We start from the raw sequence: 16,048 nt of genomic DNA on the forward strand, positions 1-16,048 counted from the left end.
CTAAAAACAAGAAAGGTATATTCAGTGAGATGACTCAGTGGGTGAAGTTCACTTTTGCCAAGTTCAATGACCTGAGCTCAATCTTTGTGATTCAAAAGGTATAAGGAGGGAACTGGCTCTTGCATGTTACCCTCTGATTTTTACATGTGACCATTGCATGCACATGCCCACATATGTATACATAAGTATGAATAAATGTAATAAAATATAGAGACAAAAATTACATTCACAATGAACACCCTAGATCTATTAAACCTATGTCTCATTGTGGGAAGAGAGAGAGAGAGAGAGAGAGAGAGAGAGAGAGAAAGAGAGAGAGAGAGAGAGAGAGAGAGAAGCAAGTTTCTGGATTTAAAACAAATACTCCTGGAGACCAGTAGCACAGTAGCACCCTGGGGCTTAACCCTCTGCCCTCTCTCTCTGAGATAGGGTCTCACTATGTAGCCCAGGCTGGCCTTGAACACACAAAAATCTGCCTGCCTCTGCCTCACAAGTGCTGGGACCAAAGGCGTGTGCCACCATGTCTGCCCTTACTTTGAGGGCAGATCTTAGCTCCTGAGTTGTCTGTGGTTTCCTTTAAAGTTTCATAATAAAGAAGCCCAAGCTCAAAATGAGGCAGATGACACTCATCCACCTTGGCTGGCCAAGGGTTGCAGTTAGTAGCACCTTTATTCTCCTGATGGCCCCTGATTCTCACCGACTTTCATTTCCACTTTCTGCAATTCCCTTTGCCAGTTGCTTTTTAGAAAATGTAACATCTCTGGGTCTTGGGGAAAAAAGGAAAAGGAGTTTTCATTCCCATTTGTGTCTATTATTAGAAAGTTCTCTCTCTCTCTCTCTCTCTCACCTCTCTCTCTCTCTCTCTCTCTCTCTGTGTGTGTGTGTGTGTGTGTGTGTGTGTGTGTGTGTTGCCATTGGGTCAAGTTCACCATGTATCTTTGCTGTTCTGGATTTTCTTTTTGTCCCCTTATATCTTAGTATCTGGAGCCTGCACTTCTCTAAAACAATTCTTGCAGGACTAGAGAGATGACTCAGTGGTTAAGAGCACTTGCTGCTCTTTCAGAGGACCTGAGTTCAGTTCCTATCACTGAGGGCAGGTGACTCATAAATGCCTGTAACTCCAGCTCTAGTCTGATACCCTCTTCTGGTCTCCAAAGACACCTGCATGCAAGCGTGTATGCACGTGTGTGCACACACACACACACAACACTCTCTCACACACAACACACACACACACACTTCTCTCTCTCTCTCTCTCTCTCTCTCTCTCTCTCTCTCTCTCACACACACACACACACACACACACACACACACAACACAGGAAAATACAAATAAGCCTGGAAATAAGCCTGGAAATAAATGAATATGAAGAAACCCTCTCCTTTTAGGACTCATGAGAGCCTTCCTTACTTTTAAGTTCTCTGGCCCTTTTGTAACACTTTAAGTGAAACCTTGTAGAGGCTGGCATACTTACTTTAAAAACTCTGTGTTGGTTCTGAGCTCTTTTGCTGGTGTGCAACACTGAGAATGAATGCCTGTGTCCACGCCAGGGAGAAGTTGGACTTCACTCTGCTTTCCTTTGCCAACCTCCAGGCAGCAAAGTAGCTAGTCCCTGAACATTTTTACATTAAGAACGTGTTCTACAAATTTGGATTTACTACCATTTTATTTCCCTGTTTATCATTAAGCCAGCTATTTTAACCTCCAATTCCTCTACTTGCAGAATTCCTTCCGGATGAATTCATGGTTTTTCTTAGGATGTTTCATAGTCTATGGTTGGTTCAGACCGGCATCTTCCTTTGTTTTGTAAGATGAACCTAGCTTGGTGTCTTTTCCTGTTGCTGTGACAAAATGCCCCAAGAAAGGCAACTTAGGGAAGACAGGGTTTACTTGGTTCACTCTTCAAGGTAACAGTCCACCATGGCAGGAAGCCAAGGCAATAAGATCCTAAAGCAGGTGGTTAAAGCTCATCCACCATCAGGATCAGAGAGCAATGAATGCATGCAAGCCGGCGTTCTGCTCACTCTCTTAATTTCACGTAGTTCAGGGTCCCCTGATGAGGGAATGGTGATACCCACAATTAAGATGAGTCTTCAATATCACATCATTTAAGACAATCTTTTACAGATGTGTCTGCTGGCAGTTCTAGGTTTTGTCAAGTTGACAGTGCCAACCATCACAGAACCTTTATCCAGGGTCACTAAATAAGTAATTATCATCCCTTTGAAAACCTGTAAAGATTAAAAACCTGCAAAGAGAAGGCTGGAGAGGTGGTTCAACAGTTAAGAGCACTGGCTGCTTTTCCGGGGGACCTGGGTTTGATTCTCAGCACTGGAGACCTAGGTTTGATTCCCAGCACTCACATGGTGGCTCACAGCCAACTGTAACTCCAGTCTCAGGCCTCTTCTGGCCTTTGAAGGCACGGTGTGCATGTGGTATACAGATTCATATACAGACCAAACATCTGCACACATAAAATAAAATAAAATTTAAAAAAGAATCTGTAAAATAGATCCTTAAGATTTGAGGAAGGGAAAATATTTAGATAGAAAGAAATAGAAAAAGGGAGGATTAGGGCATTCTCGAGTAATCTCTTCACCTGTCCCCTCTCTTCCTCTCCTTTCTCTCATCTCTCTTTTTCCCTTTCCATCTCTCTAAACTACTTCCCTTTTCCGTTTCTGTTTTTTTTCTCCCTTCCATATTCATCAAACACATTTCATTTGTGTTAGGCTCTGGTGACTGTACAATAAAACAAACTGGGTCCCTGTCTTAGGGTTTTTATTGCTGTGAAGAAACACCATGGCTACCACAACTCTTATATAGAAAACATTTAATTGAGGGGGCTCACTTACAGTTTCAGAGGTTCAGTCCATTATCATCATGGCAGCATGCAGGCAGACTGGGTGCTGGAGGTGAGAGTCCTACATCTTGACCCAGAGGCAGCAGGAAATTGACTGATAGTCCTACTGAGGGAAGCTGGAGTAAAGGGGACCTCAAAGCCCGCCCCCACAGTGACCCAAGGTCACACTTCCTAATAGTGCCAGTGTCTTTGGGGGCCCTTTTCTTTCAAATTACCATAGTCCCATAGTCCCTTACCTTCAAGGTGCTTCCAGCTTAGTACAGGGCAACCATGTCTTCAAAACAATATAACAGATAGCTAGATGTAGAGGAAAAGTCAGGGCCCAGTGATGGAGGGGAGGGAGTGATGAAGATAAAATGAGAGAGAGGACCAAAGGAAATTCCAATTCCGCAGGCTCCAAAGGCAGCCTGAATATCCAGAAATGAGCTCAGCCTGGGCTATGGCAGGGTTCCTAGCAGTTAGATAAAAGCCACCATTCCTACCAAAGGGAGTCATTTCCCCTGCCTCTGTCAGAAGGGACCTGAGGTGCCTATCAGCACATCAAAGTTCACACTGACCTCCAGGCTCCCTCACTATCACCACCAGTACTTGTGACACATTTCAAAGACCAGGCTAACATCCCTTCTCACCTTCTCCTCTGCCCTAAACTCCCTCCCTCCAGCTCAAGTGCTAACCTTCCACCAGCTGCTCACCCGCCTTATAACCCAGATACTCTCTAGGTTCCTGATCCTGTTGTTTTTGTAATGCTTTCTGTGTTCCCCATACCCTGCTATTCTCCCTTCTTTCACAGATAGCCAAGCCGTGTCCGGTCTGCTGGCCACGTTCATGAAGTCTACTTCTTTATCTCTCTGCTCTGGACTCTTCCAGATGCCTTTGGCTGCCCTCTCTCTCATATCTACAACAAAAGCTTCCTATACCATGGAGCTGTCATGTGGAGAATGAGCAGGAGTCAAGTAAGAGAAGGGGCACCATTTGAGCAGGTGTTGAACGGTGTCATGGCGTAGGCTTAAGGCAGAGGTACTGTAGTGCAGGAGCAGGGCTCGGAGAAGCAAGGTAAACTCATACAGTTGAGGAGCATTGAGAGGCGAGGGTAGGCAAAGGGGATCCCCAGTGTGGATGGATAAAGGGTAACTATATCTGTGTGACAACAAAGATGACAGTAGATTACAGAAGCGTAACCCTGCAAAGTGAGCCATCAGTAAGAAACCAGTGTAGAAGCTTAGCTAGGACTCCACAGACTTGGATTCAACAGAGTGGGGACACTTGAAGCCAGACACTTCTGGACTAGGATGGTGTTATGGTGGAAGCTTCGCCCCAGCCCCTGGCATCCCTATACCCAAAGAGTCTGGGATGTTATGGTAGAAGTTCCACCCAAGCCCCACTCTCTATCTCCCTTAAACCCTGTTGATGCATCTCAGAGAGCCTGCCAAATGTTGACCCCTCCCCCAGAGATGCTTAAGGCCTCTCCCACAGGGTATTTAAACATCCCCCCAGAAAATAGACATGTGGTTTTCCGGTCTCTCTTTCCTGTCTCCTCTCCGGGGGGCTGGGAGGCCATCCGGGAGTGTTGTATCCATTAAACATGAGCCTTTTTTCTAGTTTGGTTTGATTTGGATTGCTGCATGGGTGCAGAGGCTTATGGGGTGTAGAAATTTTTCAGAAGGGCTGAGCAGCACAGGAAGAGAGCAGGCTCAGGAGAGAGGTCAGGTTAACCCCTGCAGAGGACCGAAGGAAGAGCCACTTAGAGAAGGAGGAGTAAGAGTTGGTGGATTTAAAACACTCCCTTTGCTTTTGGACCAGTAGTTGTGAAGAAAACCCTTTTGTCGAATTTGTTGGCTGGTTGATTGATGAGAAAGGTCTTAAGTATTCCAAGCTAGCTCCAAGCTAGTCAAGGATGACTTTGAATTTCCAACCCTCCTGCCTCTGTCTCTGTCTCTCTAGTGCTGGGAACACAGCTGTGTGGTACTGTGCCTGGCAGTTCTGGGGATCTAACTTAGGGTTCATGAGCCACATGCCTAGCTTGGAAAGTCCTTTTTTTCTTTTTTCTTTTTTCTTTTTTTGAAACCACATGAAAGGCAGTTCCTTATTTGCTTCCTGGAATATCTCAGGGCAGATATACTCCCTTCCTACCTGACAGTTCTTAAAATGACTGGAAGAAAGTCCCTTTGATTTTTCTTTTCCCCAAAGGTCCACTCTGCTGACTCTGCAGCCCTGTCTGGCCTGAAACTAGCTAGGCTTAACAGGCTGGCTTTGAACTCATAGAGATCCACCTGCCTCTGCCTCTTGAGTGCTGGGATTGAAGGCGTGCACTACTATGCCTGCTTTGTGTACGCTGGTTTTTAAATGTACACTGCTATACTGGTACACCAAGCCACAATGGACAGGATAAAAAGGAAAGAATGATGCTCCGGGAGTGAACTTTGTCTTTATCCCCTTTTCCTTCTGCAGAGATTTCTTCCTGCCAATTTTTACAACAGATTCTCTGAGTTGTTGGGTCAATGATCCTGAGGGGTGGAGGAGACCATGCTGGGACCACTGAATGGCCTCGCTTTGTCTGGCTGCATGTTTTCCTGACTGTTTATGGTTTCTGACAGGGTTGTTTTTGTTCTGGGGAGAGCTGGCTGGAGAATGCCTTCTGCTGAGAAAGCCACGGGGCTCTACTTCCCTCTGGGGTGATCTCCAAGGCTCCCCACAGAGCTGTGACTTAGCATCCCAAAGCCATTCCTTATCCGCTGGGGGTCATTTGAGGCCTCTGCATCCTTGACTCAAGTCTGATTCTGATAGAGGAAACTTTGATGACTTCAGGAGCTTTACAGGAAACAGGGTTCCATTTCCACCATCAATCACACATTAGTCCCCTGAGCAGAGGAGGGAAGGGGGAGGGGAAAAGAGAGAAAGAGAGAGAGTTAAACATCATTTCCATGACTTTCCCTTCTGTATTATCAGTCATACTGCCTTCTGGGGGGCGGGGCATACACTGTTAATTTTAGTCAGGATTTATGCGTCGAAATTTGAAAAGAAACGTGAAATGAGGGAAGGTTTCGTTTAATGTCCGGGATGAATCATACACACCGGGGATTGAGTCTAACATGCAAACATGAAGCCGAGTCCTCAGCTCAAGCCTTCCTACTTTATCCACGACCCTGGGTTTGCTGCTGAATCTTCCATCAGGCAGGCGTTGCACGCTGCCAGATGGACGATGGTGAGGGAGACTGGGAAGACTTCTGCCTTAGTCAGCAGGGAGCTGACTGAGTTAGCGTCTCCTCTCCTGTTACCCTGGGATAGGACTCTGGTCAGCTGATCTGTGTGGCCAGGATGTTCTGGCAGAGAAGAGATGCTTGGCCAGTCTCTGTGGGTTCCAGCACATACAGTTCCTCTGCCGAGTGACAGGAGAACACAGCGTGCTCCTCAGTGCTCACGGATTGCCTTGAGCCATCGCTCTTTTCTGTAGGGACGTTGCAAAGGTGCTTTCTTCAGGTGAACCATAGATTACCATCCTAGGAACTTTGGACTTCAGCCTCAGTTCCTGTCTGGATGTCGTGGGTTTTATTTATTTATTTGTTTATTTTTCCATGTTTGTGACCCTGCGTGTTAAGCCTCAACCCATTTCTGGACCAGTCCTCATTGTTTGTCTTCCGGTATTCCAGGCTTCACATGGGCCACCCTCAAGTCCTTCCTACCTTCCCACCTCCATGCACTCATGCTCCCTGCATTCCTTCCCCTAGGAAGTCATAGGTTTGAGATCACATATGTATCTCTCTTACTAGTCAGGAATGTCTGTTGGAACATGTTCAGATGAAATCATACTATGTCTGGGATTTGCTTCAAAGAACTCTATACATGTGGGGGGGTATGCACGAAGCAAGAACAGCTAAGGATTGATAATTATTTAATGGGAATCTCAGGTGCACAAGGGTTCATCACATTGTTCTCCTGTGTATTTGAAATTTCTCATAATGAATGGCTGAACGACAAAACCATTTTCCTTATTAATCAAGCCAGGGGTGATATTTTCCCACACGTGTTTGAAGCTTCCTTGTGGCAGGTTCTGTGGACATCTGCTTGCTGTTTACAGTTGTTGACAAGCAAGTAATAATTCAGTCATTCGATGACCATGCATCCTGATCTGCCGAGGATAGCGTTGGAACACTCCTGTGACCATGTTCTACATTCCATCTGGGTTAGCATTTACCCTAGATTCTTAAAACCCACTCCATCTGTGTATGTGTGTGAGAGAGAGGGGATGGAGAGGGAGATGTCTGGTGTCCTACTGTACCATTTTCTACCTTAGTACCTTATGATAATGTCTCCACTGAACAGAGAATGAAGCTGATGGCCACAAAGCCCCAGCAATCCTCCTGTCTGCACCCCACGTGGTGCTAGGGTTTTATGCCTGCCATGATCACATTTGTCTTTATATGGATGCCAGAGATCTGAACCAAGGTCCTCACGCTTGCTGTGTAAGGGCTCTTCCCCACTGAACCAGTTACACTAGTAGCAGCCAGATCTTAGGGATGCTGCTGTTGGCTCCTAGCATCCAGTGTGGTCCCTCAGTGTGTGAGATGCAAAGCACAGTGAACATAATCTCTCCTCAGTGTGTGGATACATTAAAAAAGAAGCAGGCAGGGACTCACCTGACTTTTCCTTGCTTTTCATGGATGGTGTACATGGTGCCTGCCGGCTGATTAAATCTGTGTGGTCAAGGTTGGCTGAGCCATTCATGTCTTAGGTAGTGAAGGGAGAAGTGTTTGACACCACGGCGCCTGCTGACTGCCGGTTGTACCAGCTGTTTGGGCTGAGTTCCAAGCTGAGCTCTGCGATGCTCAGTGTTGAGAAGCTTTACAGTGACTTAAAGGATGTGAACCGGTGCCAAGAAAAATTATTCAGCTTGTGTTATTTTATGGTGTTCTGATAACCTACGGGAAGTTTTTTCTATGTTTTTACTTTTAAGTACACAGAGATGCGTGTATTCCATGCAAAGCATCTCTTAATGCGTCCGTTGAGAATTTCACTTTCACAGTAACTTTGGAAACATTGGAACTGCATAGGTTCCCTGATATAACAAACCGTTTTGTTGACTGATAAATATTTAAATGTCTTGAAATCATTACGATTTCTCGTACCATCTTTTCTTCACAAAAATGTTTGTTTTGACAATTTAAGCACATGACCACTTTACTTAGTAGTAAAACATAGAGTCTAGAGTTGGGCTTTTCACCCATCCCTCTTGGAGATGTTCTTGAGGCCTTTTTTGTTTTGTTTTGTTTTTCTTCTAAGATAAGAGTTTCTCAGTGTAGTTTTGCAACTCACTCTGTAGACCAGGCTGACCTCAAACTCACAGAGATCTGCCTGCCTCTGGCTCCCCAGTGCTGGGATTAAAGGTGTACGCCACCACCATCTGGCTGGTTCTTGAGGTCTCAATTTCCTCCCCATAAACTGTGCCTGGTGGTAGTTGATTATATAATTTTCACAAAGCTTGAATGAGTTATTGCCTGAGTATTTGGTATAGTGCTTTCCCACTATAAGGCCTCATTGCCCATTTTTACTTTATACCTTTTTATGTGTTCTGCAAGATTAAGTCCTTACTTCAAGAGAGAAAACATGTTTTGTTTAGTTTTTCAGACTTCTACAGAGCCTGAAGCACAATAACTCTAGTATTTATTGAGTAGTTGGATCCCCAAATGAAAGAATGATAGATGTTCCATTGGTTAGCCATTTGGAATGATTATGTGAGATTGACAGGATCATGTTTACACAGAGAGGCTGCTTCATTCTGTCTTTGTAAGCATCCCAGCAGAGCCAATTGAAAGAATCACTTCAAAGACAAAGCCTCTCTCTCTCTCTCTCTCTCTCTCTCTCTCTCTCTCTCTCTCTCTGTGTGTGTGTGTGTGTGTGTGTGTGTGTTAGAGGTTGATGTTATGTATCTTCCTTACTTGATCTGTCTCTCACTAAACCTGGAATTCACTGATTTCGATAGACTGGCTGGCTAGTTATCTTCCTGTCTCCACCTCCTTGGTGCTGAGGTCACAGACTTACACCATGGCTCCTGGCTTTTTCCAGGGTGATGAGTGCATAGCAAGCACCCCACCCTATCTGTGAGCTATCTTCCTAGCCCACAAAGTGGACTTTTATCACATGTAAATGTCTCTCAATCCAAATGTCTGGTCTGGTACAGGAAATGTAATGTGCTGGTTGGTGTGTTGGTTTTATTTATTTATTTTCAACTTGACATGAACTTGGATTATTTGGAAAGAGGGAACTTTAATTGAGACAATGCCTCCACAGATTGGCCTATAGGCAAGCCTATGGAGGGAATTTTCCTTTTGAATGATTCATGTGGGGCCTTCCAGCCCACTATGAGCAGAGCTACCCCTGGGCCAGTATTCCTGGGAAGACTATAAAAGGTAGCTGAAGAGAGCCAGAGGAGCAAGCCAATAAGCAATGCTCTTTTTTGGTTTCTGCTTCATTCCCTGCCTCCAGGTTGCTGCCTTGAGTTCCTGCCTTGACTTCCCTTGGTGATGGACGATCAGCTGTAAGACAAAATAAACCCTTTCCTCCCCCAAATTGCTTTTGGTTATGATGTTTAACACAGCAATAGAAAGCAAACTAGGCTGGAAATCTACTGAAATATGTGTTGGGGGCTGGAGAGATGGCTCAGTGTTTAAGAGCATTGACTTCCAGAGGACCTGGGTTCAATTCCCAGCACCCATATGGCAGCTCTCAGCTGTCTGTGTGAGACCTGACTCCCATGGCAAAACACTAATGCACATAAAATAAAAATAAATAAAAATTAAAAAGGAAGTATATGTCTATGTCAAAATACTTAGAGTTTTAAACCATCCTATTGACAAGTGAACTTTTCTTTTTAAGGCGGATTCTGCTTAGGGATACTATGAACATTCATGGATTATAATAAAAATAGATACCCACTCAAATCGCCAGTGGTGTACCCTGCCTTTTTGGCTTCCTACTTGGAGTTAAATGTTGCTCAGTCAGTTACTTTTTCCTACCTGCATCCTGTGTTTTGATACTTCTCAGGGAGAAATCCTGAATGGGTATTGCATCTAACACTTAAGTCAAATAGTCAGCTTTGTGAGGATCCCAGCCATGTGGAGCCCATGCGCTGATGTTTGTTAGGAAGTGGGCCATCTGTATCCAGGAAGGCTGGAGATAATCTGGAGGGGAAAAGTCAGAGGACTGCGGCTACCGTGGAGCTGGCTATGCCATTGTGGTGTGCTTCCTTCCATTGTGTATCCATCTGGCCTTGAGAGAGGAGCGTCATGCTGCCTCATTGACTATTGAGCAATGGATTTAGATTTAGGTGCTTTGCCTGAGCAATCTGAGCATCCTGCAAGCTCTATGCTGTAAAATGTTACTCTCTGTGTATTTGTATCATAATTATTAATAATAATAAACTCCAAAGTTTTGTTTGCACCAGGCCCTTTCACTGAAGTTTAAAGTTAGGATAGAGAGTTGCTTGCTGTATTCCTCTAGCTGGTGGGGACCTCGGCTTCATCCTACGTCAGTCTGAATCATCATTTTCCATCTCACCAGATTTGCTTCTTCTGTTATTTTGTTTTCAGGTTTTTCTTAGAAAGACCTTTTCTGTATAACTTGATGTTCCCCTCCCCGTCTCTGCTGTTACTGATTAAGTTCTGGCTCCTTGTCTCATTTCAATTTCTGTCAGAATCTCTCAGTCTCTTTTCCAATGTCCAATCTCGTCCTCCATTTTGACCCATTTTCCTGCTAATGGATGCAATTTGGTACCCACCCATGGGCCAAACACTCTCTTTCAGGACTGAGAATAAAACAGTTGACGGATCACTGTTTATGATTCCGCTGAACTTTTTTTCCCCCAGTGCTAGTGACCACCAAAGCATTTACACAGACAAATAACTGACTTGCTTATAAACTGTTGTGTAACAAAGGGAACAAGCAAGCCTCTGGCATGGAGAATAAAAGAGTAGACACACTGTGAGCAGTGTTGATGAATAAGATTCTTGCTGATTATGACATATTTTAGCTGAAGCCTAAAGGATGAGGAGGCATTAGGAAGGAAAGGAAGCAATGAGAGTCTATGTAGTTTGTAGAAAGTCCTAGAGACACATCAGCTTGTCGGATTAGGGGAGCTGAAACTGAGAGAATGACCAACATACAGAGCAATTAAGAGAGCCTTGAATGAAATCAGAGAAACAGGCAAGAATAATATCACAAAGGTCTTTATAGACTGAGAAGGGTATGTCACCCCAACTTCAGTGGAAATCAGCACAAGGATGGCATTATACAGTTTCCACTTGATTATTGCTCTTGCATTGTGAATCACAGGGCAGAAGAAAATGAAAGAGAATTTACAGAGACCAATTTAAAGGATGGTGTAGTAGTCCAGGAAAGAGATGATGATGTTGGTGTTGATGATGTTGAATAGAGAATTAGCAAGAGAGATGGAAGAGAGTGGGCTGGTTTAGAATACCTGTTAGAGATACATCAGTGGTGTGGAGGCACTGATAGTACAGGTTAAATATTATTTATTTTGGTGAGAAGTCACTTACAGAAGAAGATGGCCGCCCCAGGTTCCCGCTCTAAGGATCTGCACAGGCGGCTCCCTGTGACTTGACTGGATGCAAGAGAGAGCCACCTGCCTGGACCTCAGACCTAAACTCACTCCCTGGCATGTCCCACCTGTGACTGTGCCCAAACAGGCATGGTCAGCTCTACAGGTGCTGGTGGGCTGGATATCTCATTACCCAGTGGGTTCACTTGCCTATTGGATTAGACATAAAAAAAGAAAAGAGGAGATCAAGGGTGGCTGGTTTGAATGAGTGTGTAGAGGGTTTGCTAGGAAGAAAAGTGTCAAGAGGTTGAGATGATTTAGTTAATGAAGTGTTTGCTTGCTATGTACTCATGAATTTCTGACTTTGATCCCTAGGACTCATCTGAAAGCCAGGTGTAGTGGTTCGTGTTTGTCACTTCTGTGAGGCAGGGACATGAGGATCTTGGGGACTTGCTGTCCAGTCAGTTTAACCAGAATGGTTAGACTCACAAGATGAAAGCAATAGAGGAAGACACCACCTGATGTTAACTTCTGACCTCCAAATGCATACCCTTGGGCAAGCCCTCCTGATATACTTGTGCACAGAGTGCATTCATGTGCGTGCATGTGCGCATGCATGCACACACACACACACACACACACACACACACACACACACACACACTATTGCAAATAAAAGTTGCCTGAGATCTCTGAGAGGAATTGCTGCAATTTGAGCAGTGTGATCAAAGTCTGGCCCAGGTTGTAGATTTAATGTGGAGCTACCCTTGAAAGTTGGGATTTATAGCTATGACAGTCTATAGTGAAGTAAGAAAAGAAGGCAGACTAAGTAACGTAGGTGTGAAGCATAACCTAGTCCATCACAGGAGCCTGAGAAGAAACCGTCAGTGAGCTGGGGGCAAAACCAGATGCTGGCAGAACATGCTGTTTTAAGAGCATGGCTGCATCTGGCAAAAACATGCATCTTGGTTTTTTGTTTGTTTGTTTTGTTTCCTTTGCTATTACCCTGTTATTAAAGTGCTACAACTTCCAAATAATATACATTTATTGTTTGGGGCTCTGTAGACTTTAGTATATCTCCCCGGTCTAAAACAAAGGATTTATCCCACTGTTCCCTATTGCAGGTTCTATGAGGGAACAAGCCGCTGCTTCTTTCTGATTTTAAGGGTTTGATACCTATTTGCAGGGTTTATGTGTTCATGGATAGGATGAAATGAAGCTTTTTGTTTGTTTGTTTTGATTGCTTGTTTGTTTTGGAAATAGGATCTTGTGTAGCACAAGCTGGCCTTAAGCTTGGGATCCTTCTGCTTCAGCCTCCCTATGTTTGGGATAACAGTTATGTGCCATTAGTCCTGACTGGTGAAAGTTGTAATGGATTAGACAAGAGCATAGTTGTTTACAGGTAGAGGTACAGCAGGTAAGAGGAGCTTGGTGGTATGTTCAAGATACTCAAATCCTTTATCCAGTGGGAGATAGGTGTTTCAGCCTTATCCTGGCATTCTTCCTAGGACAAGAATGGGTGAACCTGGAGCCTTGTGGAGGGACTGGCCTTTGACAGGAAGAACTTGTCCACCTTTGTGTAGGGGCTGAAGGCATGATTTGTGATGAGTGATGTGTGAGGTCTTACTGTGTGCCTTTTGCGTCTGCAGTGAAGTATGAAGTAAGGACTTCATCGGAAGTAGAGCTGTCACTCCAGTCTGTTGACTCATAGTCACCTATGGTTGACGCATCTATCTGCTTGCCTCTGTTTTCATTTCTTGGTGCACTCTGTCTAGATTTTACATATAGGGTCACACATACTGTGTAGACATCCTGCTTGCTTTTGCATTTGAGTTTGTGCCAGTCCTGAATTAGAATGTCTCTTCTAACCTCTCCCCTGCCTTTCCTACTCTACCAGCTGTTTAGTTGATTTTCTCCTTGACAAAATCCCTGCTAAGAGTCCACCGTGCTGATGAAGTCAAGGCAACAGGGGTGTGAGGCAGCTGGTTGCATTGCATCTGCAGTTAGGAAAGTGGAGAAGGATAAATCCTCGTGTTCTGCTTTCTTCTCTTTAAAAAAGGATTTATTTGAAAAAAAAAATTGCTTGGATATGTGTGTGGGTATGTGAAGATTCCCGAGGAGGCCAGAAGAGGGCCTTGGCTCTCCTGGAGCTAGAGTTACAGGTAGCTGTGAGCTGCCAGAAGTGGGTGCTGGGAACCCAATTCCAGTCTCCTGAAAGACTAGTGCAAGCTCTTCACACCTGAACCATCTCTTCAACCCCCATTTATTCCTTTTATTCAGTCTAGGACCCCAGCCCATGGGATAATGAGGATCGCATCTAGCATGTTCCCCCACCTAGATTAACCCAGCTCAGGAACTCCCTCACAGACATGTGCAGAGGTCTGTTTCCATAGTGATTCTCGAGCTCATCGAGTTGACAATTAAGATTAACTACCACACACCCTTACTTCCTCACATGCTTTTCTTGGAGACAGTCCTGAAACACCCGCGCCTGACTGTTTCTTGACTTTTCTCCACGTTCTTTATTTACAATTTTCTCCCAGTGTAATTGCTTGGCATATATCTATAATCTACAGTAAAATGGGTGTGTGCTGACAACAGAGGCCAGGCTCTGTTTCATTTTGGTATCCATATTATCTAGCCTGCTGCATGCACATACTAAGAGCTTAACAGGGTTAATTTAATAACATCATAGCAGGCAAACAAATTGATTATGTATTAGTAAATTTACATAGAAGACAAAAATCTATTTAGTGGATGTGAACTGTTGTTACTCCCTTGGCTGACTTTTATACCTTTGCTTTGTTCATGGTCAATGCCCAGTTTTCAATGGATTTAAACATCCAGGATGTCAGTGTTGGGTCTGACTCACACTGAGAGCCCTGAAAGACCTTGAGAGGAATGATTGTAATTTAGTCATTTTTCCATCACCAGGACTTCACAGGAGGCTGAGCCCTCTGAAAGCAGTTGGACACTTAGGCACATGTTAGAGACCAGATTTTGTATGTTTTAGAAATTATCCTGATCTGTTTCTCTGGAGACTAGATGGTCTTCCCATTTAGAGGGGTCCTCTATTCTCTCACTTGCTTTGGAAAGGAGCGGCCTGTTACAGCCCAGGTTTGATGCCTTTATCTGTTCAGAGTCAGCTGAACACTATTGAAATGAATTGACTTCAGCTTGTGTAAAGCTGAGTGGCTTAGCATTTCATTCTTCAGCTTGTTTTTCTTTTTTTAAGGCGGCAGACATATTTCACACATTACGAATGCATACCTACTATGTAATTGGTTACTTAACAAGCACAAATAAATATGCCTCTTCACAACCCGTTTTTGTAGTCTCTTGGAATATTTTGCAACTAATAAAACCCTATAGAAAGACAATGAGTGTCTATAGAAAACTGTTGACAACAAAATGCTAAGGGTTAAGAGCACTATATGAACAATTGTATATGTAATTCTAGAACGTTCTATATTTGTATGAGCATATGTGGTTACAAGTTTGTGTGTGAAAATTTGGGCTGTGCCAAAAGTTTTTACTGTGCTGAAATTGTCACATCAGTGTTGTCTGGGTTGTAAAAATTGGGTAATTTTAATTTTCCTCATGTTTTTCTTGTTCTTCTTGTTCTTCTTGTTCTTCTTGTTCTTCTTGTTCTTCTTCTTGTTCTTCTTCTTGTTCTTCTTCTTGTTCTTGTTCTTCTTGTTCTTGTTCTTCTTCTTCTTCTTCTTCTTCTTCTTCTTCTTCTTCTTCTTCTTCTTCTTCTTGTTATTATTATTATTATTACTGAGGTTTGTATTTAGGGCTTTGCACTTGCCTAGCTATCCTCCAGCCTGGTTCTATAAATTTTAAATGTATATTTTTCATTGAAAAGTGTTTTCTTTTGTTGTCATTTTTTGTTTTGTCTTGAGACAGTGTCTTGCTATGTTACCTAGTCCGAGCTTGAACATTCTGTTTTTTGTCAGGCTGACATCAACACACAAGGTCTTGCAGCTTCAACATGTCAACTACTGGGATTGTAGGCATGTGTTGTTAGAACCACAATATCTGTTTGACTTTTTAAACTCAGGAAATCTGCATTTATTTTTAAAGGTAACACTTTATTTTTTTTTAAGCATCAGTGATATGACAACTTTTCTTTCTTCTTTTCAGTTAATGAGTGCAAGAAATCTGGAATCCTGGATGTGAAATGTTTTTTAGTTAAGAAGACAGAGCTTCTTTATAAGTACATATTGGCCAGGAAAGATCGGAGATGCTTTAAAATACAAAGTGTGGACATGGCTCAAGATATTAATTAATTACTTTCTCTGTGTGTGAGTGTGTGTGTGTGTGTGTGTGTGTGTGTGTGTGTGTGTGTGTGTGTGAGACAGTGTGCCTGTAAAGTTCAGAGGACAACTTGTGGGGGTTGCTTCTCTGCTTCTATCTCTTGGGTTCTGAGATTGCCAGCCTTGACAGCAAGCACCTCTATCCACTGAGCTGTCTTGCCAGCCCCAACTCAAGATAGTCAGAAGGTATATCCTCCCCTCCTCAATCATATCCATCTAATTCCTTGTCTCTGGCAGATGTTCCAGTGGCTTATGGGGAGGGTGCCTCTCAGTTTTCCGTGTGTGATGTCAGGAAGATTTTATGAATGTAGCTTAATT

General features: G+C 43.7%; 1 protein-coding gene across 1 annotated transcript in view; it reads left to right on the forward strand.

Annotated features, from left to right (window-relative positions):
• The first annotated feature begins 5,957 nt into the window (after positions 1 to 5,957).
• The window catches only part of LOC100771767 (dual specificity mitogen-activated protein kinase kinase 6), a 68,351-nt gene continuing 58,260 nt past the window's right edge, over positions 5,958 to 16,048 (forward strand). The window contains exons 1-2 of the mRNA XM_027425788.2: positions 5,958 to 6,062; positions 7,590 to 7,726. Coding sequence (XP_027281589.2) covers positions 5,958 to 6,062; positions 7,590 to 7,726 — 242 coding nt within the window. The remainder of the gene's footprint in view (positions 6,063 to 7,589; positions 7,727 to 16,048) is intronic.

The sequence above is a fragment of the Cricetulus griseus genome, chromosome 7 (genome assembly GCF_003668045.3).
Source record: "Cricetulus griseus strain 17A/GY chromosome 7, alternate assembly CriGri-PICRH-1.0, whole genome shotgun sequence".
Taxonomy (NCBI): Eukaryota; Metazoa; Chordata; class Mammalia; order Rodentia; family Cricetidae; genus Cricetulus; species Cricetulus griseus.